The sequence below is a fragment of the Colletotrichum fructicola genome (assembly GCF_000319635.2).
Source record: "Colletotrichum fructicola Nara gc5 chromosome Unknown KSG_Nara_v1_contig01, whole genome shotgun sequence".
Taxonomy (NCBI): domain Eukaryota; kingdom Fungi; phylum Ascomycota; class Sordariomycetes; order Glomerellales; family Glomerellaceae; genus Colletotrichum; species Colletotrichum fructicola.
The window spans coordinates 2,698,850-2,720,816 of record NW_027094051.1 but is presented as its reverse complement, the minus strand read 5'-3'; the positions used below and the strand labels follow the sequence as shown (position 1 = coordinate 2,720,816).

The 21,967-nt window shown below is 54.1% G+C and overlaps 3 protein-coding genes across 3 annotated transcripts; all 3 read left to right on the top strand.

Annotated features, from left to right (window-relative positions):
* Nucleotides 1–243: 243 nt before the first annotated feature.
* OST1 (Dolichyl-diphosphooligosaccharide--protein glycosyltransferase subunit 1) lies at nt 244–1,825 on the top strand (the record flags this gene model as incomplete). Its single annotated transcript, XM_032020171.1, has 3 exons — nt 244–587; nt 642–1,493; nt 1,546–1,825. 3 exons carry the CDS (start codon nt 244–246, stop codon nt 1,823–1,825), a joined length of 1,476 nt encoding a protein of 491 aa, XP_031882759.1.
* A 1,648-nt stretch (nt 1,826–3,473) lies between these two features.
* LSP1 (Sphingolipid long chain base-responsive protein LSP1) lies at nt 3,474–6,417 on the top strand (the record flags this gene model as incomplete). The annotated part of the gene is made up of 5 exons (XM_066150717.1): nt 3,474–3,627; nt 5,094–5,210; nt 5,273–5,282; nt 5,458–5,980; nt 6,031–6,417. 5 exons carry the CDS (start codon nt 3,474–3,476, stop codon nt 6,415–6,417), a joined length of 1,191 nt encoding a protein of 396 aa, XP_066009632.1.
* Nucleotides 6,418–17,206: 10,789 nt separating this feature from the next.
* NIK1 (Histidine protein kinase NIK1) lies at nt 17,207–21,387 on the top strand (the record flags this gene model as incomplete). Its single annotated transcript, XM_066150716.1, has 7 exons — nt 17,207–17,534; nt 17,586–18,044; nt 18,097–18,129; nt 18,186–20,782; nt 20,843–21,094; nt 21,271–21,294; nt 21,349–21,387. The coding sequence occupies 7 exons, from the start codon at nt 17,207–17,209 to the stop codon at nt 21,385–21,387; spliced, it is 3,732 nt and encodes a 1,243-aa protein (XP_066009633.1).
* Between the last annotated feature and the right edge of the window lie 580 nt (nt 21,388–21,967).

Sequence of the window (21,967 nt, the reverse complement as noted above, 5' to 3'; positions counted from 1 at the left end):
GGAGGGACTGCCGGACTTGCATTGACCCGAGCCGGCGGTTCCCAGCTGGAGTTGGCCCGTGCGCGCCGTCAAGCAACGTATCCGTAAGCTTTTGGCTGGGGGTAGCTGTCTCAGGAGCCAGATCATCAACTCGGCAATGGAGTGAAAGCCCCAATTGCGCCTCAACAACCGCTATTTTCCATTTCTGATTCTCACTGCCGGGAGCGCTCTGTAAATGAGCATCTCCCTCGACTTTTCCACATTATGAGAGCCTTCGCCATCGCCGCTGGGCTTCTGAGCCTGCTCTCCCCAGTTGTCGCAAGCTCCGCCGCGGCAGACAAGTCGGAAGTCAATCAACCATCCACCTTCAAGCCGCCTCAGGTCTTCAAGAACGCCAATCTTGTACACATCATCTCCCTCGAGAAGAACTACGTCAAGGAGTCAATCAATGTCCTGATCGAGAACATTGATAAGCAACCCCAAGATGAATACTATCTGCCATTCACCCCCGACCAGATGTCGCGCGTTGGCGGCTTCGAGGCCAAGGATAGGAAGGACCCCGAAGCTGGACCCTTTGCTGTTGACGCTGTTGAGTTCGATCCTTCGAGGTCGGTACAACCCTCATCCTTCTCCTGCCCACCATTGTGCTGACAGCCTAGCAGCGAGATTCAGTACTACAAGATCAAGCTTCCCGCGCCCTTGAAGGCCGACGGCCAGCAGACCCTGAGCATCTCCTACTACCTCCTCAAGGCCTACAAGCCCCTACCCGCCGCGATCGCCCAAGAGGAAAACCAGTTCCTCGCCTACGACTTTTCAGTGTACGCTCCCTCGGCCTACGTCACGACGAAGCAGAAGACCGAGCTCAAGTCACACTCGTCCAACATCCCCGATTACACCAAGCTCCCTGGCAGCGGTGACATCAAGGAGTTCCCTCAGAAGGCCGGCTCGAAGCTCACCTACGGCCCCTTTGACGAGAAGCCCGCCGGTGCCGTCTCCAAGGCCCAAGTGCGATTCGAGTTCACCAAGCCCGTTACTCACGTCTCCAAGCTCGACCGTGACATCGAGGTCAGCCACTGGGGAGGAAACGTGGCTTTCGAGGAGAGATACGAGCTCTACCACCGCGGTGCGAACCTGTCCAAGCTCTTCAACCGTGTCAAGTGGCAGCAGTCGCAATACTTCAACCCCAACACCTACGCTCTGAAGGAGTTGCGCTTTCCCCTGAAGGTTGGCAGCGCCGACGCCTATTTCACCGATGCTATTGGCAACGTTTCGACGTCGAGATTCCGTAGCAACAAGCGCGAGGCTCTCTTGGAGATCAAGCCCCGCTACCCCGTGTTTGGTGGCTGGAAGTACCCCTTCACAATCGGCTGGAACTCCGATGCCAAGAACTTCGTCCGCACCGTTGAGGCCGGAAAGTACGTTGTCAATGTGCCTTTCCTCGAGGGACCTAAGCAGCCCGAGGGTATTGAATACGGCCAGGTCAACCTGCGCATCCTTCTCCCCGAGGGAGCCACGTAAGTAACATTGTAATTTACCTTATGCGAGGGCCCGCTAACTTGCGAATAGAAACGTCAAGTTCTACACCAGCATTCCCCAGTCGGCCATCGCTGACTCGGCTGTTGGCGTCCATCAGACCTACCTCGACACCGTCGGTCGCACCTCTGTTACCCTCAAGGCTCAGAACCTTGTTGACGAGTTCCGAGACCGCGAGGTGATTGTAACATACGACTACTCGGTGGCTTCTGCTCTGCGGAAGCCTCTCATCGTCTTCGCCAGCATGGTGTTTGTCTTTGTTGCGGCTTGGGTTGTTGGTGGACTGAACCCTACGATCGCGAAGAAGAAGTAAAACAGACTATAGACCTCGGAGGCGGCTTTTCCTAGCATTTGTACATTATCATCAGACGGCATCTAAAAGCAGATGGAACGGATGGCTTTAGAGAATCATGATTGGACTGGCACACTGATCTTCGCGCTGAGAAATAGTTGACCGCTGTCATTTTGAACCTGTGTGGAAGGGTACCTTTTCCCTCAGCAAATATTACGGGTAGGGCCTACGCCTACAAGATTAGCTCTCGGAAGGTCTGTCGGGAAGGTCTTCGAGAAGTCATCCCTGCTGCTTTTCCTACAAGCCGCCGGGGAGATGCAGGCTGACGTCGCGGGCTGACCAAGGTGTGTGCGGTGAAGACGGAGTGTGAGTGGATCGGCTGGGAAGATCAGATCTTAACTCTGCTATTAGCAATACAGAGGGCACTAGGAGGTCATCAATTAGACAGTCCCACCGATGGGATCGTCCACGGATTCATGGGGCAGGAAGTCCAGGCTCGTCTGCACTACACTGGGTTGGATCCGTCGAGGTTTTTGGTTGATTTCTTGGTTGATGTTTCTTGCTTTCACTGCAGGACGAGCTCGCAACGACTGTAACGGTAACGGTCACTGTTGCCGTTTCTGGGCGGCTTCCGTATTCACTCAATGACAGCCCGGCTCTGGCCAGCTGAGAAAGTCAGGCCCTCAGAGGAAGCTTTGTTTGGTTTGAGGCCCTACACGATCTGTGACTCAAAACATCAAACTCTCTGCAACTTAGACCTCTCTCTTCTTTCCCCTGCCCTCGTCGATTCCAAAATAAAATCCAACTTCTGACCTTTTTTCGGGGACTCTTCTGCTAGGGCGACTCGGCGGGATGTCTCACGCGGATCAAACTCAGGTGGGGAGACCCTGGCTGCTGCACAGCGGTCTGGACTGGACTGCTGGTGAATGAGGCGGCGCCAGTTCTAAAAAGCAAGGATGGCAGGCCCAACGCTCGATGGTCCCCCGCCGCCGTCGCTGCTGATGGCGGCGGAACGGAGCAAGGGTCAGAACCAGGGCAGCTGCGACCAAGAACCTGGAAGCAAAGAGCAGCAGAGATGCGCTGAGCCACTTACCACAACTGCATAATACGTAAGGTAAGACGGCAAGGCCAGCCAACCAAGTTGGTTCCTTGTTCGCACACGCAGGGTTTTCGGTGAGGGCCGTACTCACTTTGTTTCCCGGGCCCGTCTGAATGCGAGAGGGAGGGGGGGCCATCCATCCATGCTAGAGTGGGATGGATGACTGACTTGCTTCGCCTTGGCCCTGAGTCCCCTGACATCGTTGACTAACCAGCACGCACTTATTAAGGCACACTTGAACGGGAGACGGGAGATATGTGTCCAGGCCAGATCTGTGGAGGGGGGATGAGTAGGGAAATCATAAAAGGCGGCCCGTCGCCCACACCCCGTTCCAACTTGGCGCATCGTATAGCCTGACACTTACGCAGAAGAACATTCGTTGAATCTTCTACCCGAATCTATCGTCTACCACTTACCACTTACCCGGCTCTACCTACATTGGAGTGGCCAGCATAACTAATACCAACCTACCCACGCTCTTCCTAGTTCAGAGAACTGAACATCGAGCAAGTCACACAAACAACGCACCACAACTTAACCAACTTGGCCATCTTTACAGTCGACATCAAGATGTGCTTTGGAACCGGCGGCCGCAAGCACTACTACCACGAGGAGGTCATCCCCACGAGATACCACCACCACCACCACGGCCATCATCACCATGGACACCACCATGGTTATCACCACCACCACTCGCCCCGCGCAAGCTACACGAGCGTGAGGCGTTCGTATGTCGCCAACAGCCCGCGAGTCAGCTACGTTGAGCCTGTGGTCTACGAGCGAACGAGCCGCACCTACCGCCGAGATTAAATTCAGCTTCAGCCCTGGAAAAGAGTAGCTCCGCGGGAATGCGGATGGACGAACCTTGTTTTGGGAGGGGGATTAGACGAGCTGCAACGGAGCGGCATGATCGTTTCGAAATGAGAAGAGACGGGACGAAAAAAGTTTATTACGCTGTCTAAGCCAGCATGAGCGACAACGCAGCGCAGCGCAGTACAGGCAGCGATGGCGTCGGTCTACTTGGGAAGACACTGGTGTTGGGTATTTGATTTGCCGAGCTGGCGACTCGACAAAAGACTCGACGGATTTCACAAGTCGTCTGAAAGCTGGGCAACATCATCTCGACTGGAGGCACGGAGTTTGTAATGTATGATTCACGGCGTGTGTTTTTTTTTTTTTTGCGATACTTGGGTCGGCATGAATGTCACGAAATATCTATGTTGTATGAATCACGGTTCTGGTCTTAGCCTTTCGGCAGTTCAATTTCTAGACTCTTGAATAATAACGCATGAGTGCTCAAACCGCGACAAAATGCGCATTCCAAACTGATCTGTGATGGCATCCGTGTGGGAGAAACCGCAAAATGATCGTAGGCCAGGGACGAGCACATTCAGGCGGCTCCCAAGCCGGAACGCTGCATCTGACAGGCCCCAGCAATCGGGACGCACAACACAGTAGAGTGGGAGCATCTGCGGGCGGTTGTCAGCCGGGAGCCGTGATCGTGGAGTGATCACTCCGGCTCGACGGGCCAGAATTGGAGAAGTGGAGGAGGATGGTGATGAGGGGACTGGGAGGGGCAGGGAAAGACCCTTTTTTCCCGAGGTGTCGCCTGGGTCTCCCGTCACCGCTATGACATCATAGCGCGACCTTCCTAACCCTTCGTCATCTTCATCATCATCATCATCGCTGCACCTCTGGAGAACACTACGCCGGGGAAAAAGTGCAGAAGGTGCATACGACGGGCTGGCGCGGCTCGGCTTTCGTTAAAATTGGCAACTATCGAGCTGGCTGCGTCGGCCAGCCTGATTCCATTCCTCCAAGGCTCCTCTTAGCTACTCCTAGACAGCTTGACAGCACAGTTGGTGGATGTGCGCTGGATGCCTTCGTGGCCCTCTTGATCCCAACATGGCTAAAGCTTAAGCTAGAGCTAGAGCTACCTGCCCTCCGGTTCCCCTCCTTTGGTGAGGCATGCCACCTGCCTGCTGCAAGATTATGACATGACTGTCTCACTCGGTGCCCTTCCCTCCCGAGTCAACCGCCGAGGACCCTGTTCCCCTTCTTAAAGTCTTCCTGATACCCTTGTTGCATCGCGGCTGTCGCATCCTACACTGCAATTTCCCTTCCTTAACGGCGCATTATTCTTGCTGCATACTTCCGATCAGAAAGGTCCACACGAGTCTTGGCTCTCAGTATCCGAAGCTGCCATCCCATCGAAGAGCCTTCCTTCCCCAGTCATAGACGCGCATCCCAACTGCAAGGACAAGGTTCCATCTTTCCAAATATCTAAAACCGATCGTCTCTTTGGCCGTAGGTGCTGCGTGAAAGAACAGTAGGACGCTCCGGGTTATCACCCAATCGTTCCTATTCAGCTGCCATCATGTAAGCGATGTTGTCTCCCAACAAGCCACCGAAATCAGTGTGACCACGATGCGTCGTTTCTTCTCCTCCCGCAGCGAGGAGTCTGAACTCCCTTGCGGAGTGACGGCTATCACGTCCTCTCCGTGCCGACTTCCACTCTCAACTTTCTTCTGCTGTCATGCTAACACCGCAGTAGGAACCGCTCTCTCTCCATCCGTTCCGGCCACCGCCGCAACGGCTCCCAAAACACCTCTAAGCGAACTGGCTTCTCCTTCAACTCCCTGCGCGGTAACGTCCAGCCCGAGCTCTCACGAAAGCTCTACCGCCTCATCAAGAGCGAGAACAACCTCATCACCGCTCACGAGACCGCCGGCCGCGAACGCGTCTCCATCGCCACTCAGCTCTCCGAATGGGGCGAACAGACCAACGATGAGGCCATCTCTGACATCTCGGACAAGGTCGGCGTCATCCTCAGCGAGCTTGGCGAGCAGGAGGACCAGTATGCCCACTCCCTCGACGACTCCCGGGGCGTACTAAAAGCCATCCGCAACACCGAAAAGAGTGTCCAGCCGAGCCGTGACGGCAAGGACAAGATTGCCGACGACATTGCGAAGCTGAAGATGAAGGAGCCCCAAAGTGCCAGGCTTGTTGTGCTTGAGCAGGAGCTCGTTAGAGCCGAGGCGGAGAACTTGGTCGCTGAAGCTCAGCTGAAGAATATCGTAAGTTTGAAGCTCGGTGATGTCTCTCAACTTGTACTAACAACCTCCAGACTCGTCAGAAACTGAAGGAGGCGTATGAGGCTGAGTTTACCGCCACCATTGAGCGCGCGGCAAAGCAGATCATCCTTGCCAAGCACGGTCGACGTCTCTTACAACTCCTTGATGATACCCCTGTCGTACCCGGCGATATGCATCCCACGTATAACCACGGTCAGCAAGCGCGGCAGATTCTGAACGATGCAGAGGACGACCTCCGAGACTGGTCACCAGACCAAGACTTCACTCCTCAGACCGACACCTTTTCTGATGCTCAGACTAAGATTCATGACGAGGACGCTAGGATCGTTGCCAGCTCAGTGCCTGGGGAGAAATCACACGGCACCGACAATGCTAGCATCTCGAGCAACGGTACTAAGCAAACCGATAGCGTGGCTTGAGCACGAGAACGTGGTCGAAGGATGTTATCGGCATACATTTTCGGTATCCTAGGGAGTTACTGGAAGGATGGTGGACTTGGGTGCTTGATGCTGCGTTGTTTTATGTAATACCATCGATACGGCCGTCCTTCAATGATTAAATGATAATGCGAAATAATCGTTTCTCGACATAAGACGTTATAGTCCACATGACAATGGATGTGGAATAAGAGCTCATACCATGAGATCGAAACGGCAGACTCTACACGACTAAACCATTTGTCAACTTAATCGCCATCCGCCTTATAATTCTTTTGTACCCTTATGAAGAGCTTCTAGTAAGCGTGAGATGTCACTGGGTCTTGGTTTTTACTTTCCTTGATACGGCCAATTCTCGCCAGAATCTAGCCACGCCTCGTCGTATGGATATAAAACGAGGGATATGCTTCAGGGGGTCTTGAGAATAAGAAAGATTACTCTAGCCATAGGCTTCATATTGTAAGAGCTGCTGATACAAAATCCACTCTCTGCCGTTGATTTGGTCTTAGTGCAGATGGTTTCTGCCATGAGCATGTGGAGAAATTGTATGCTGTCGGCTTTCTCATGTTTGATGAGAGTTGTGGACGAGAAAGTAGAACAGACACGACGATACCTCTAATCGATGCCTCTTCCCGGGCTAGGATGGAAATAGGCAACTAATCGATTTATCCTTTGACGGGAAAGGTGATGGGACGACGAGCGGAGAGCTACCGCAATGGTCACGAGGGCGCAGCCCCGGATATTCGCGACAACGCCGCCTCCGGTACAGGAGCCCATGTGGATGGAAGCATGGAGATGGAGAGGGTGGCGGATCTTGATAGTCTTGGTCCAGTCGAGATGCTTGAATTTTAACAAAGCTGCCCCCAGGCCAGGCCATCCACTGAAAGCTCGTTTTTCACTGAGATTCAGAGCCGTTGCGCCTCAGAAAGTAAGATCTTCCCGCAGTCTCTGGGAAGATTGACCATTATAGTGAATGAGCAAACATTCAACGTCATATTTAGCTTTTCGACCGAAGGTCTAAGTAGAGGACGGGTTAGGGTCGTTCCAATAAGAGAAACCGTGATGGACGAGGGCTGTTTCCCAACCAGCTCAACCAGTTCCAGCATCTCATGCTTATCTGAGTAGGCAAGCCCAGCGTAGTATAGTATACGTCGCAGAATCGGAATTGGGGTAAATCTCCTGAACATTCGAGGTCTCCGAGCTATGGATTGATACTCGGAAAATCTGGCTAAGGTGGATTGATGCAAACTTGGCATCCCCGGTCCTCGAGTGATTCAGGGGTACGTCTCAAACACCCATGGCTGGCTGCTCACGCAGGTTACCTGGTGATGAATTCATCATTTGACCCGATAATGATGGAACGGATCATTATACACACTATCTTCGCCTAGTCTATGTATTCTGCGTTATATGACCTAGCAAAGTGTGAAGTCGACTGACGTTCATTGCAACCAACTCGAACTGGTTCCCGACGGCAAAGGAAATACACCGCGATCGGTGAGTCAGAGACATAGACGGTTTATTCCAACTCATATCTTATACTTCCGAATGAACTCCTATCTTTTCATGGATATAAAAGTCAATCTCCAAACAGAGTCGATAGACATGTTAGGTTGCGATGCCACGATTCGCAAAAGCACGTATATTCTCCGGGCATCACGACTATGAAATCAAACCGAATATGAGATGTCCTAAGTGCTGGCCAGTTGATCATGCAGTTAGATCCCTACAGCATGGTTGGTAAAATGTCTGGTCGCGGAAACAGTGAAGTTTGATGCCGAATAACAGATGTCCAATCTTACAGTGCTATATCACAAGATACCAGAGACCCCATCTCTCCACACATAACCGTCTTGATCTGTTTCATGTAACTGTCGTATTTGAAGGAATGTTCCATTCATCGCCACATAATGAGCGTGTACTGACCCCATTAGCTTGAGTTGCTCTGATAAAGAGGCCTCCTGCAGTCGCTTCCCGAGAACCTTGTTGTTGGCCGTGTTCCCAGTATCTCTTTAGGTTTACATGCCATCGATCTTCCCAAGAGTCAAGTATACGTAGTGGGGCTTTCTCATTCTGTCCGCAAGCTTGTCACTTCTTTGTCTCGAGATCACAAATCGACTCCACGGGGCGAAACCCGATGCCATGCTTCACACAAATGCGAAGCACCCGAGCTTCCTTCAACGACACCCGCCGTGCAGTTGAACAACACCCGAGAATCACAGACTAACACCTGCGTTCTCTAGCCCAATAGCTAGCATGTTCTCCCCCCACATTGTAACTCTTCGTCACTCATGAGAGGTTGAAACTGGGCTGAGATATGAGAATGCTTCCCTGTTGTGGAATCTTATTATGAGTATAGTGAAATTCTGGCGAGAGCCAAATTCATGCGCAACACACGCTGCGGTGGCTGCAATGGAGATTGCCTAGGTGCTTGGGTGTTCTCGGGCATGCTGGCACGCGGTGGTTCCTTGCAGGTGTATTGCACTTAGCTGGGCAAGACCAATAGTCGACCGTAGATTATAAGGTCACGAACTGAATCCTGCAGGTTCATACAATGTAGTACGTCGCTGGGCACGAGGACAAGCGACAGCCCACCAAACTGTCCCAAGTCAATGGGGCAAACACAAACACCGCTGTGTTCCATCAACTGCCGTGCAATGGTACACAACTGAAGATTGCTCGCCCTGGTAGGATGAGCTCTGATGACACAAACATGCACCAAGAGCACTAATATGATAGCTTGTGAAATGATGCATCACGTGGACGGCAGATATAGCTACTCGATCGGCAATGGACATATATCACACCGATGCGTCGTACTCGCGAAGCTCCAAGCGAAGGGGAAAAAAGCCTTCTCGAAGAGAAACCCGACACCCCGAGACTGTCACAAGCGCATGAACGCATTCAATGGTGCGGTGCTGTGGGATGGTTCTCGATATGCGGCCGAGGAAGCTTTGCGGAGCCAAGTTCCGGAGCGACTCCACCTTACGGCCGTCAAACAGTCGTCGACGTAGACTTTCAAACGGCGGGTTGGTGCCCAAGGGAGCCGCGGGACCGGCCGGCACTGCGAGTCTCACTACACACCCCTGCCTGGTCCGACTTCAGACAGAACGACCGAGGAAGATGAGGAGAAGGAGGGCAGAAAGCAACTTTGTGCTGCATGCTAAGGTTGCCAAGGTTGTGCCGTCGTTGGCGTTGAGGGTATCGTGAAGCGCAGCCAGTGCAACCCCAACCGAACCATGCGCCGTGCGCATGTGAAGAAAAGGCCAACACGTCACCAACTCAAAAGTGCTGCGCGACCCTGTTGTAAACTTCAGACTGAGGCTTTTCAAGACATATTGCGATCGTCCCCCCTCCCTTTGGGCTTGGTCCTTCGCGGGGCCGCCGGTGACGGGGTAGCTAGCTCACGTCTGCGCAAACGCATGTGTGCCAAGCCGGTTTGTAAGCCTTGGGAATCCTGGGGAAATCGGGTCTTCCTGGCCAGGGCTCTGAAGCCAAAATAAAAAAAGGCTCTGGCATGTCAGAGATATATTTTCTCCGAGTACAGCTGGAAGCTTCCCGTGTCATGAGCTACCAGTTCTATGACGTTATACGGGGTAGACAATCGTGATGGCATGCGATAGCGCGCGATTTGTAGCGAAACCACACGTTGCCTGATGGTTTGCGTGTGGAGCTGGATTGAGTTCAACTTCTGGGATGATCCCCCGTGCTTGGGCTCCTGGGTCGTAATATAGCGAAAGCATATAGAACGTTGAAGCTTTGCATTGGATCAGGGCCCGAGGTTCGGAAGAAGATGAGGTCGTCTCAGACTCGAGAACCATAGAAACGGACGAGCGTCCGTAATAACAGACGGGACTAAGAACAGCCCCGTTCAGCGTGGACCCCTTTTTTTCCTGGTGCAAAGGATGATTGGGCTTCTGCTATTGGCGAGTAACGACCGCCGCTGTGCTCCGATCGACGAGAGCTTGACTCGGACGACGACGGTGAAGCTCTTTGGGGTTTGTTCCGCTGGCCAGCGTCACTTGACAAAGATGGAGAGCTCCCCATCTTTGCCAAATCAGGCAGTATGTAATGCATCCCAACGTTGCATCACACCCCGAGTCCTGAAACCTCAGAATCCACGTGTGCTAACACGCAATTCGAAAATCCACAGACCGACGATGAGTATTTCGACGCTTAGATTTTGACGGGACGGATGAGCCAGCTTCTCAGGGCAGTGGCCTGCCAGCTAATGAAGCCACAATAGTTCCGAGCGACGTCCGATGGGTTCCGGCCGGGCAGCCCGAATCTCCCAAAACCCACTGAATGTGAACAAAGAACCTGCCAGGATGGTTCACGACGACCGCCGCAGCAGCACAGCAGCGCAGCAGCAGCTCTGCTCGACATGTGGGTTAGGCGCTCGAACCGCATGTTGGTCCTCGATGTACTGTTGTCTCGCCGGGCGATGGCCCACAGCTGCGGGAAAAGAGGCTGGGTAGCGTGACATTCTGCTCCAGACAACCTCCTAAACAGCAACGTCTCCCAACGGTTGCTCGCCAAACGGCTCCCTAGCACCAATGAGACCCCGGCGCCCCTCTAAAGATGGTGAATGCAACGAGCAAGAGGTTAAAACTGACCAATCAGCTACGGAGTGGTTGAGGCAGGCCTGATATTCCCTCCAACCGGTAAACACCGACTCAACGGGAGGCCTGGCAAGTGACCAGTCACTGATACAGAAGACGCAGGCCGAAGCGGTGACCGGCATGTAATCCATGGCCAAGTGGACGTGGGTTGCAGTGGCAAGCCAGCCGAGCCCCCCGATCTCATTCCAGGGGACCATTGTCTTTATCCTTTTACTGGACGAGACGAGCGGGGGGAGACGAACGCATCCGTGATCCAGAAAAAAAGTCTGTACAAGTCCTAGCGCAGTGGGCAGAGGAAGCAAAAGAAATGGTCCCGTTTCGTGGTCCACGGAGTGACCGCTTCCCAAACTGTCTAGCACCGTCTCGCATGGCATTCCACCCATTCTTTTTTTCCTTTTGATCATCTGTCAGAGACTTGTGGCTGGAGGCGGCTTTGCAGGAGAGTTTTTGTCGAGAACAATGCTGAGGCTGCTCGACGGGATGCGGCTTGGCGGACGGCTAGTGCGGAGGTGATCGCACCCTTGATTTCACGACTCACGAGTTGGGAGCGTATTGGCCGAAGCGCCCACACGAGTCAATCGCCGCTGCAGGGTCTTCCGTGGCAGGCTGAAATTTGATACGTTGTTCAGCCCAAAGGCACGGCATCGTGTAACCGCAACCCGAATTCCCAGCCGCGCAAGTCCGGCGGAGACAATGCTCAGGTTAGAAGACTCCTCCTAGGGGCCTGCCATGTGGTCTGGAGGATGCTTCGAGGCGAACGTCCTAGGAGGCACCTGGTAAATGAATGTATTGATAAGCCATCGCTTGCAGAGATGGCTTCGATCCTGGTGGTTACAGCCGACTCATAAGGAGGGATGTCGTCACAGGCGGCCGCGTGAAGCAGAAACAGCTTATCTGAGAATCCGTAGCGCGAAGGCTGTTACTCGCAAGCGCAGCCCGATGCTGTCGATCAACATTGAAGTCCAGGCAAGATGGCAGTGCTCGTTCACCGGACTAGACGTGCTTGGATCCGTAGTAGCATGATGTTCAACTCTGCTCGGAACTAGGTTTGTTGCCATGTTCCTTTGACTTGGTTCAAATCGTACGTGGGGTACTCGTACGGATTGAGCCCGTGGTCACAGATTGTACACAAGCTAACTGACCCATGGTTTCGTCCAGTCATCGTGAACGGAAGACGTCCGATAGACCAAGCGCCAGCAGCACCGCTGGCCACTCATCCAGTTGCGGTGAGAACTGACAGATGGCGGATAATGCTTGGCTTGGTTGACAATACGGTTGGCTGAAGGCTGAAGCAGACGAAGCGTCGGACCATAAGCCACCACGGCTAACAGCATATCGGTACCAGCTTCCAAGAAGCCCCCCATCAAGCCGCGACGTGAGGATTTGGTCTGCATTAGCTCCTGTCGGAAGCGGTGATGTAGGGGTTCTCGGTCAGTGTGTTGCTGCTAAGAAAGTCAATCTGGCGTGCATGGTGGCAAGGCGCATCGAAATAGGGGTTCAACGATATGGTCCAGGCGCTATCCTGCCTCTTTTTCAGCCAGTTCCTCAACGGAGAGTCTGGGTGAGTGACAGACAGCCAAGGTGCGGGAACGCGTTGTGGTAATGGGATGGTCGGTGAAGTTCCAGACTGAACTGGACCGCGTAGACAAATGGGAGGTGTGTGTCTGGCTCAGGGGATTGTGGGCGGTTGACGGCATTGTCAGGGAGATTCCGATGTCGTTACTGGCATCGACCTCGTTCCGATGGGATTGTTAAACAGGTACCTCCCCGGGCTCGGGTTGGGAATGGGAATACCCTTGGCAGCCGCGACGGTCGAGTCAACCGCGATTGGACCTGAGGCAGGGCGGTGTGGCTCAGGGCCGAATCAGATTAGCGACGACTAGGACCACAGTGACGTCGGCGGCTTGGGCTTTTCGGCAGGCGGCAGGTATCCAGTATCACGGTTGAGATGTTTGGTCGGAGGTAAGGTAAGGGAGCGGTGGGAGGCTGATTAGGTTGTCTCGGTTTGCGAGGGTCGGTTATTGAAAATCCACGACCTGTGAGAGCGTTTCTGGGGAAAAGTTGACGAGCGGGGGGAAGAAGGTGACTTCGCTTGGACGCAGCGCGAGCATATTGCAGGTGTTGCAGCCGTTGACCGTTGGCGGGAGGGATGGGATAGCGAGAGATGGGGGTCCTGTTGACCGCGGCGGTGATGGTGGTTGTCGGGATGCTTGTTATGATGATAGGTCGCCAGCTGAAAGGTTTAATATGAAAGGATGAGCGACGCGAGGGTCTTGAAACGGGCGAAGTTGGCCATGCACGACGATCTCAGAACGGCATTTCAGTTTGGTCTTTTTTGACAAGTGGAAACCTTGAAGATGACCCTGACGATCGGAAGAAGGATTGGCTGAGTTGTGACGGTGACGGCATCCGAAGGCGTGAGACCATCTCGTCTGTCGTTCGTTATGTGTTGGAACTCTGTTAGTGTAAGTGTTAGCACCATAGTGTTAGCACTACTCTGTTAGACTCTGAGGAAAGAAAGCGGGTGAGCGGGCGGGCGGGCGGGCGGCCAGTCGTTTACTGGCTTGCCGGGGGCAGCAGTGCAGTGGTAGCGGCGCACACGCACTCTGTCTACTGCTGCTACCTCAGGAGGCAGAGAAGAAAAGAATAAAAAATAAAAATGGAGCAACCTTTTCTTATTCCCCCTCCTCGGTTTCCCTTTGCTTTTTTGCTCTCGTTCCTTCTCCCGTTTGGGTTTGGGCGGAAGGGAGAGAGGGGACTGGGAGAGTGGGATGGGACGACGGGAAGCAAGACCCGGACCCTGCGCGCTTGCTTCCATTCCTTCCCATTTCAACACAGTTCCAATTCACTATCACACCCTCAGACTTCAGACTTTTGTCTGTTCAGGAGTCCACCGCGTGCTTCTGAAGCTTGGAGAGGAGGTGACTGTGCGAAGGGGTGCCCGTCTTCAGCGTCGCCTACTGTGCGGCTACATCGACGTTGCTCCGTTCCTTCGCCAATGCCCGGCATGCATCGCTGAGAGTGCGAGACCCCTCCCTCCATCCATCCAACCCAGTCCAATCCGATGTGCATTCAGGTGTGACGGGTACCAGCAGCCCGACTTTGCGTCCAATGCACTCCCAGTCGGCGCACTCCCGGCTGGCAGCAGCCGTGGCGGAGGAACCGCATATGCCGCAGGCAGGCAAGCAGGGCACGCAGACACTTAGCCAGCCAGACAGCTGGTAAATCGTCAGCGCCCTGCTGGCTGGATGGATATCCCTCTTTCCCCGTCTGCTGTCCTGCGATCGAAGGGGGCAAAAAGATCTCGATCCCTTCGTCATGTGCAGGATTCTGGAACTGGTTCTCACTGCTTGCAACCAGCTGAGTAGGGAAGGCTTGGTTTGTAGACGCAACCAAGTACGGGCAGTCCCTGGTACGCCATGTGACAGCCCAGCGCAAGGCTTGCCGTACGCTGTATGGACTGCCTCTAGAACCTCTAGAACACTCTGCACCCGCCTCTGGAGTCTGCACAGCTGCAGAGCGTGCGACGGGAGAGAGATGGACTGGACTCGACGGGCCCCGACCAGGGACTGCAGCGCATGGCGGTGCAGCTGGTGGAGACGGAGCGAGGGGTGCAACGCAACGCTACGCTGCTGAGATGCCTGCTGGAAGACTGCACATCGCGGTACATAGCGACGTCCCGCACTGCTCTTAAGCCGAGCAGCACATGGGGCGCTGGCACTGGCTGCTCTTGATGGGGGCCACCAGGAGCCTCCCGCCGTCAACAGCCTGGGAATGCTACCTTGCCTCCCGTTGTCGTTACCAATCGATTCCCCTTGGGCTCGGAGAGAATGATGCTGCCCTCGCAGTCCAGTCGTGACCCCGAAATGCAACATGGCGAGTCTCGAGACTCGAGTTGGTTTCCGAGTCCCCCAAAAGCAGCAAACGGACGGCCACGAACCCCCTTTTTTCGAGCAAAAATGTTCTCAAAGGTAACTCCACAGTGAGGAAATGCGTTGGTTTTCCCCACACCAACGCGAGAGAAAACGGTTCCAATCCATACGCTAGGCCGTCTCGGGGGACGCTCCTGCAAGTGCCCAAGCAGCCACACTGCGGTAGACACATCAGCGCATGCGCTGACAGACCGGGATGCCAGTACATGTGGTGCTACCCCTGCTAGGTTATCCAAAGTACTGCTAATGTCTTGCCATCTCTCGAGCAGACGCGAGATGCTTTGCCTTGCCCTGTCTGACCTCAGGTGCACATACATGGGCCCTTTGGCAGTCTCGACTTCCGCTTGAGTGATGGGAGACGACGGGCCCGACACAAACGACATTGCGGGCAGACGAGCCAGTCGCCAGTTTGAACAGTGGCAACGGCCGACATGCCCCGATGCGTTTTGCTGGGGCGGCCGGACGAGCCAGACGGGGAGTAGACTGCTTCAACGGCCTGCACTAGCCTCTTCCCATTCATTTTCGAGACAATATGCCCATACGGACTGGACACCACCGGCTGGCACTGGCATTAGCATTGGCATGAGAAAGGGGGGAGGGAAGCGGTAAGAAGATACCTTACATAGGACGGATAGGATACACTGGGCTGGTCCATTGGCAGGAGCCGTCGGGTCGGACAGGCTGAAGCACAAGTCGTGTACGGATGGGCTATCAGCTACCAGCTCTCAAAGATGTATCTCGCCGTGATGACCTGAAGGTGAATACTCTGACGGTACAGATGCCTCAAGTCGCATCACGAGAAAAATCTCAGGACAGGCTCAGGCTTGGAGAGGGGCACACCAGGCTGGGCGAACCAATGCCAGTCGCCAGACAGACTGGGCGACCGGGGGAAGCACACAGGAGACCGCTAACAGCGCCTTCCGGGCGTCGACGCTTGTGCTGCGTTAGGAAAGAATATCGATCGATCACCATTCGTATTCCATGTCGCCATGGAGGAAGAGCGAATTGTTGTGTCCTCAGAGAGGCTCCGTCCACCCTTGCCGGACCACGCTCCCCCCACTTGGGCCGATCTTATTCGCTGGATGATATGGACACCCGTTCGACTCAGAAAGTACCCGTAGCTGCAGTTTTGGCGTAGGAAGGTACGCAAGGCTGGACAGAATGGTGTTAGCGCTACGCTGTTCTCCCCTCTCATTGGAAGACGGCGGCTCAAGGCAGGTACCTGCGTAGCCCCCCTCTCAGGTAGACCGAGTGTATCCCGCCTCGGAAACCTACTCGAGGTACAACTACATGCTCGCGCACCTCTTGGACATGAATTGTCCCGGTATGCTGTACAGATGCCAACCCTGTGCCGCACCTTCAAGTGCTTGTCCAACCAGCAGCGGCATTAGCCAGACCAGCGCCAGTAGGGAAATTCGGCCAGCAATATACTCAGTAGTGGCAGCAACAGCAGCAGCAGCAGCATCCGTACTCTCACCTGCACCGCACCGTCTCTGAGGTTCGCCTCGTCGAACCAATCCTCTCTCCACCTCCCACAAGCCCCCCCCCTCCCCTCGCCTGCCTATCCCATCCCACCCCAATCCCTACATCCGCCCTCCTCTCCATCCGCTGTGGTATCCGTTTAGCCCCCCCTGTTGCATCTTGTTCCGCCTTATCTCCTCTCTTCTCCAGTGCAGTGGTCCTTCCCTCGCTTTGGCTCTTTGCGACCTCTAGCAGCAGCTCGTCCTATCCGCCTGACCATTCTCGGGGCGTGTCTACTCGCTATTTGCTCGCCTCATTGCTTTTTCAACTCACCCTCTTTCTTTCCTATACCGACAAACCCACCTACACCAACTCCTTCCCTCGTACTTCCTCTCACATAACCTACCTACCTACCTACCTACCATCCCATACTTCACCCCCATCAGTCCTTCCTGCACCACCGCAGACAAGAGCGCCATCGTCTAACACGCGGCGAATCAACGAGATTCGGGCGGTGAAAAGACTCTCGCCTATCCCACCACACCTCTCGCTGCTGTATTCACTTTGGGTTCAGGACTTGACCAGAGCTAATATGCTGCCGATTGCTCACGACTCCTTCTGAATCTATATCCGCCCCGTTCCTTTCCCACCGAACTACCCTCTGCGGCCTCCACTCCCTCGACCGCAAATACCTTTTCTCTACCAATTCCTTGAGCTGTCTCTCTCTGCTCAGGTTGTAAACTGTACAGAAACAGGATGGTCGACGACTCTGCTTTGGCCGCCGCGGCGGCCATCGTGCAATCCCTCGCCGCCGACGGCTCGACACCGATGTCCCTCCCCTTCAAGGCCGACGCGCGAATCGAGCTCCCCGGTCGTGACACCCCGGCGAAGCGCAGTCTGGAGGCCGAGTTGGCCAAGCTTGCCCAGAGAATCGAGAAGCTCGAGAACAGAGCCCACGCATCCGTCGCTTTCCCGGAAACCCCCAACGAGGTCCACGATTCCCTGTTCGGCGACGACTCCGAGGCCACATCGCCATCATCGTCAAATAGCCGCCCCATTCCCAGGCCAAAATTCCAACGCGAAGGTACCGCCTCAGACGACCCAAGCCTCGCAGGCAGCCCGCTGACTGATGAAGCCTTGGAAAGCTTGCAAGAGAAGGTACTTGATCAGGAGAAGGGCATTTCTAGCGCGAGACAGGAAATAAGTAGTGTTAGCGCCCAGCTTCTTGAGCAGAAGGAACTGCAAGAGCAGGCCTTCTTCAAGATCGAGCAAGAAAGAGTCGCTACCTTGGAACGGGAACTATGGAAACACCAAAAGGCCAACGAGGCCTTCCAAAAGGCCCTGCGGGAAATTGGTGAGATCGTTACAGCTGTCGCACGCGGAGACCTCTCCAAGAAGGTCCGCATGAACACCGTCGAAATGGACCCGGAAATCACTACTTTCAAACGGACAATCAACACCATGATGGATCAGCTGCAGGTATTCTCAAGCGAAGTCTCCCGCGTCGCCCGCGAGGTCGGAACCGAAGGTTTGCTCGGCGGTCAGGCCCGCATCGAAGGTGTCGATGGTACATGGAAAGAACTCACGGACAACGGTATGCATGCATCTCAATGCAGTCTTTAGTGCATAAGCTAACCAGACGACAGTCAACGTCATGGCTCAGAATCTCACGGATCAAGGTAAGTCGTCGATAACAACGGTCTTCGCGACATGTTCCGTCTGACAAACTGTGCAGTGCGCGAAATTGCATCGGTAACCACGGCTGTCGCCCACGGTGACTTGACCAAGAAGATTGAACGTCCTGCTCGTGGTGAAATTCTGCAACTGCAACAAACAATCAACACTATGGTGGATCAACTGCGGACATTTGCATCTGAGGTCACTCGCGTCGCCCGTGATGTCGGAACCGAGGGCATACTCGGCGGACAGGCTGACGTTGAAGGCGTCAAGGGCATGTGGAACGAATTAACGGTCAACGTCAACGCTATGGCAAACAATTTAACGACACAAGTGCGGGACATCATCAAGGTGACGACTGCCGTCGCCAAGGGAGATCTCACTCAAAAGGTTCAAGCGGATTGCCGGGGCGAGATCTTCGACCTCAAGTCTACCATCAACTCTATGGTTAACCAACTTCAACAATTTGCTCGGGAAGTCACCAAGATTGCCAGAGAGGTCGGCACCGAAGGCCGTCTCGGTGGTCAAGCCACCGTTCATGATGTCGAGGGAACTTGGAGAGACCTTACTGAGAACGTCAACGGTATGGCCATGAACTTGACAACGCAAGTTCGAGCCATTGCCAAGGTCACGACCGCCGTCGCCAACGGTGATCTCACAGAGAAAATCCGAGTGCCTGTCCGCGGTGAGATTCTTGATCTCAAGAACACCATCAACACTATGGTTGACCGTCTGGGCACGTTCGCTTTCGAGGTCAGCAAAGTCGCGAGGGAGGTCGGCACTGACGGAACTCTGGGCGGACAAGCTCAGGTCGACAACGTGGAAGGCAAATGGAAAGACCTCACAGAAAACGTCAACACCATGGCCTCAAACCTTACGTTACAGGTCCGCAGCATTTCAACCGTCACACAGGCTATTGCGAATGGCGACATGAGCCAGAAGATCGAAGTTGAGGCTCAAGGAGAAATCCGGGTTCTCAAAGAGACCATAAACAACATGGTTGACAGGCTTTCTAATTTCTGCAACGAAGTGCAGCGAGTAGCCAGAGACGTCGGTGTCGACGGCAAGATGGGTGCACAAGCAGACCCTGCCGGCTTGAAGGGTCGCTGGCGGGAGATCACGACGGACGTCAATACCATGGCCAGCAACTTGACGACTCAAGTGCGCGCATTCTCTGACATAACCAACCTGGCGACGGACGGGGACTTCACGAAACTCGTCGAGGTTGAAGCATCTGGCGAAATGGACGAACTGAAACGAAAAATCAATCAGATGGTGTCAAACTTACGGGATAGCATCCAGAGGAACACACAAGCTCGTGAGGCGGCAGAGTTGGCGAACAAGACGAAATCGGAGTTCCTGGCAAATATGTCTCACGAGATTCGCACACCCATGAACGGTATTATCGGCATGACACAACTCACCCTCGACACGGACTTGACACAATACCAGCGAGAAATGTTAAATATCGTCAACAGTCTTGCCAACAGTCTGCTCACGATCATTGACGACATTTTGGACTTGTCCAAAATTGAGGCTAGGAGGATGGTCATTGAGGAGATTCCGTACACTCTGCGTGGTACGGTCTTCAATGCTCTCAAGACCTTGGCTGTGAAAGCCAACGAGAAGTTCCTCGACCTCACGTACCGAGTAGACTCCTCAGTACCCGACCATGTCATTGGCGATTCGTTCCGTCTTAGGCAGATCATCCTGAACCTTGTCGGCAACGCCATCAAGTTCACCGAGCATGGAGAGGTCAGTCTTACAATTAAGAAGGCCGATCCGGTGGTTTGGAAGTGCAACCCCGACCAATATGCCATTGAATTCGTCGTTACCGACACGGGTATTGGCATCGCGGCCGACAAGCTCGACCTCATTTTCGACACTTTCCAGCAGGCCGATGGATCCATGACTAGAAAGTTCGGCGGCACCGGACTTGGTCTATCCATTTCGAAGCGTCTAGTGAAGCTCATGGGCGGTGACTTGTGGGTTAAGAGCCAGCACGGTCAGGGCAGTGAGTTCCACTTCACATGTCGCGTTCGCCTGTCAGATCTCGGCGTCGAGTCCATTGAGAAGCAGATCAAGCCCTACAAGGGTCACCAAGTTCTCTTCGTCGACAAGGCCCAGACCTCGTACGGCGAACAGATCCGGGACATGCTTCATAAGATCAGCCTGCAGCCCGTCGTTGTTCAGTCGGAAAAGGACCCATTGCTCACTGGAGTTCGAGACGCTCAAGCGATGCCATACGACGTTATTATCGTCGACTCCATCGACACCGCTCGCAGACTCAGGTCGGTGGATGACTTCAAGTACCTGCCTATCGTTCTGTTGGCGCCTGTCGTTCATGTGAACCTCAAGTCCTGCTTAGATCTGGGCATCACGTCGTATATGACAACACCATGCACAGCGGTTGACCTGGGCAATGGCATGATACCTGCCCTCGAGAACCGCGCCACGCCATCGCTTGCGGATAACACCAAGTCCTTCGAGATTCTGCTTGCAGAAGACAACCGAGTCAACCAGAGGCTTGCAGTCAAGATCCTCGAGAAGTACCACCACGTGGTCACTGTTGTCGGCAACGGTCTTGAAGCCGTCGAGGCAATCAAGCGGAAGAAGTTTGACGTCATCCTCATGGACGTACAAATGCCCATCATGGTAAGTCCCGGAATTTCTATTACATGTCTATCTTGATTGCGAGCTAACCCCACCCGGCAGGGCGGCTTTGAGGCAACTGGCAAGATCCGCGAGTATGAGCGAAGCCTTGGCTCGCATCGTACCCCTATCATTGCCCTGACAGCCCACGCCATGATGGGCGACCGTGAGAAGTGCATCCAGGCCCAGATGGACGAATACCTGTCCAAGCCCCTGCAGCAAAACCACCTCATCCAGACCATTCTCAAGTGTGCTACCCTGGGGGGTCAGCTGCTGGAGAAGAACAGGGAGAGAGATCTTGCTCAACAATCCAGGGTTAAGGCCACCGGGAATGAGCAACCTCAGTCTCACCTCCGCCCACCTCTGGAGAACCGAGCCTTTTCATCAATAGAACCAATGACAGGGCCTAGTCTGGCTAGCCCGTCCTTGGTCACGGCGGATCAGGAGGATCCCATAACTAGGGCACGTAACGGCCTTTCCGACTCGCGCAGCCTAACAAGCTAACTTGGTTTCTTGTTCGTGCGCGTAGCTGCTGCTGAGGTCACATAGTTCCTAACTGGGATGTGCAGGGACAGGCTCAGAAAAAACGCAAGTGGCGACCCGAGTAAGCCAAACGAGTAGCATCGTTTTACGAAGCAATACCCAAGAAAGATGGAGGAGCATTGGAGGATGGATACAGCACCTGGACGCCGCTGCTTGCTCAATTTATCCGACACATCTCTCCCATCACAACTGTTTACGAGCGGCACGACTCCTTCAAGCAGCAGAAGGCATTTCAAGACAAGAAGAGCACTGTTTTCGAGTTTCGTTATAAAGACGGGTTGTGCATAGTGTGCAAGCACATGCGACAAGGGGGAGACAGTTTCTTTTTTGAGCACACTGGATCTCTTAAGATGGGTATGCACACAAGGGAGGGGGTCAATGGGATTATGGAGGTCGTTGGGAGTTTTTATCTTTATTTTGGTATTTCAGACAGGAGGGAGGGACAGGCGTCACACTGCCCGCATTCTTCACCATCTCGTTAACCTTCGATTGTAGTTTTACTGTTGGTACCCAGGGGTGGACAGACAGGAGGATGAGATGAAAGTTTCTGGCATCCATATATGGGCCTGCTGTGAATTTGGGTTGTCTCCTATATAGGGCGATTAGCTTAGCCCTCAGCTCGAACAGCTTTGGGCTGTGTCTGTT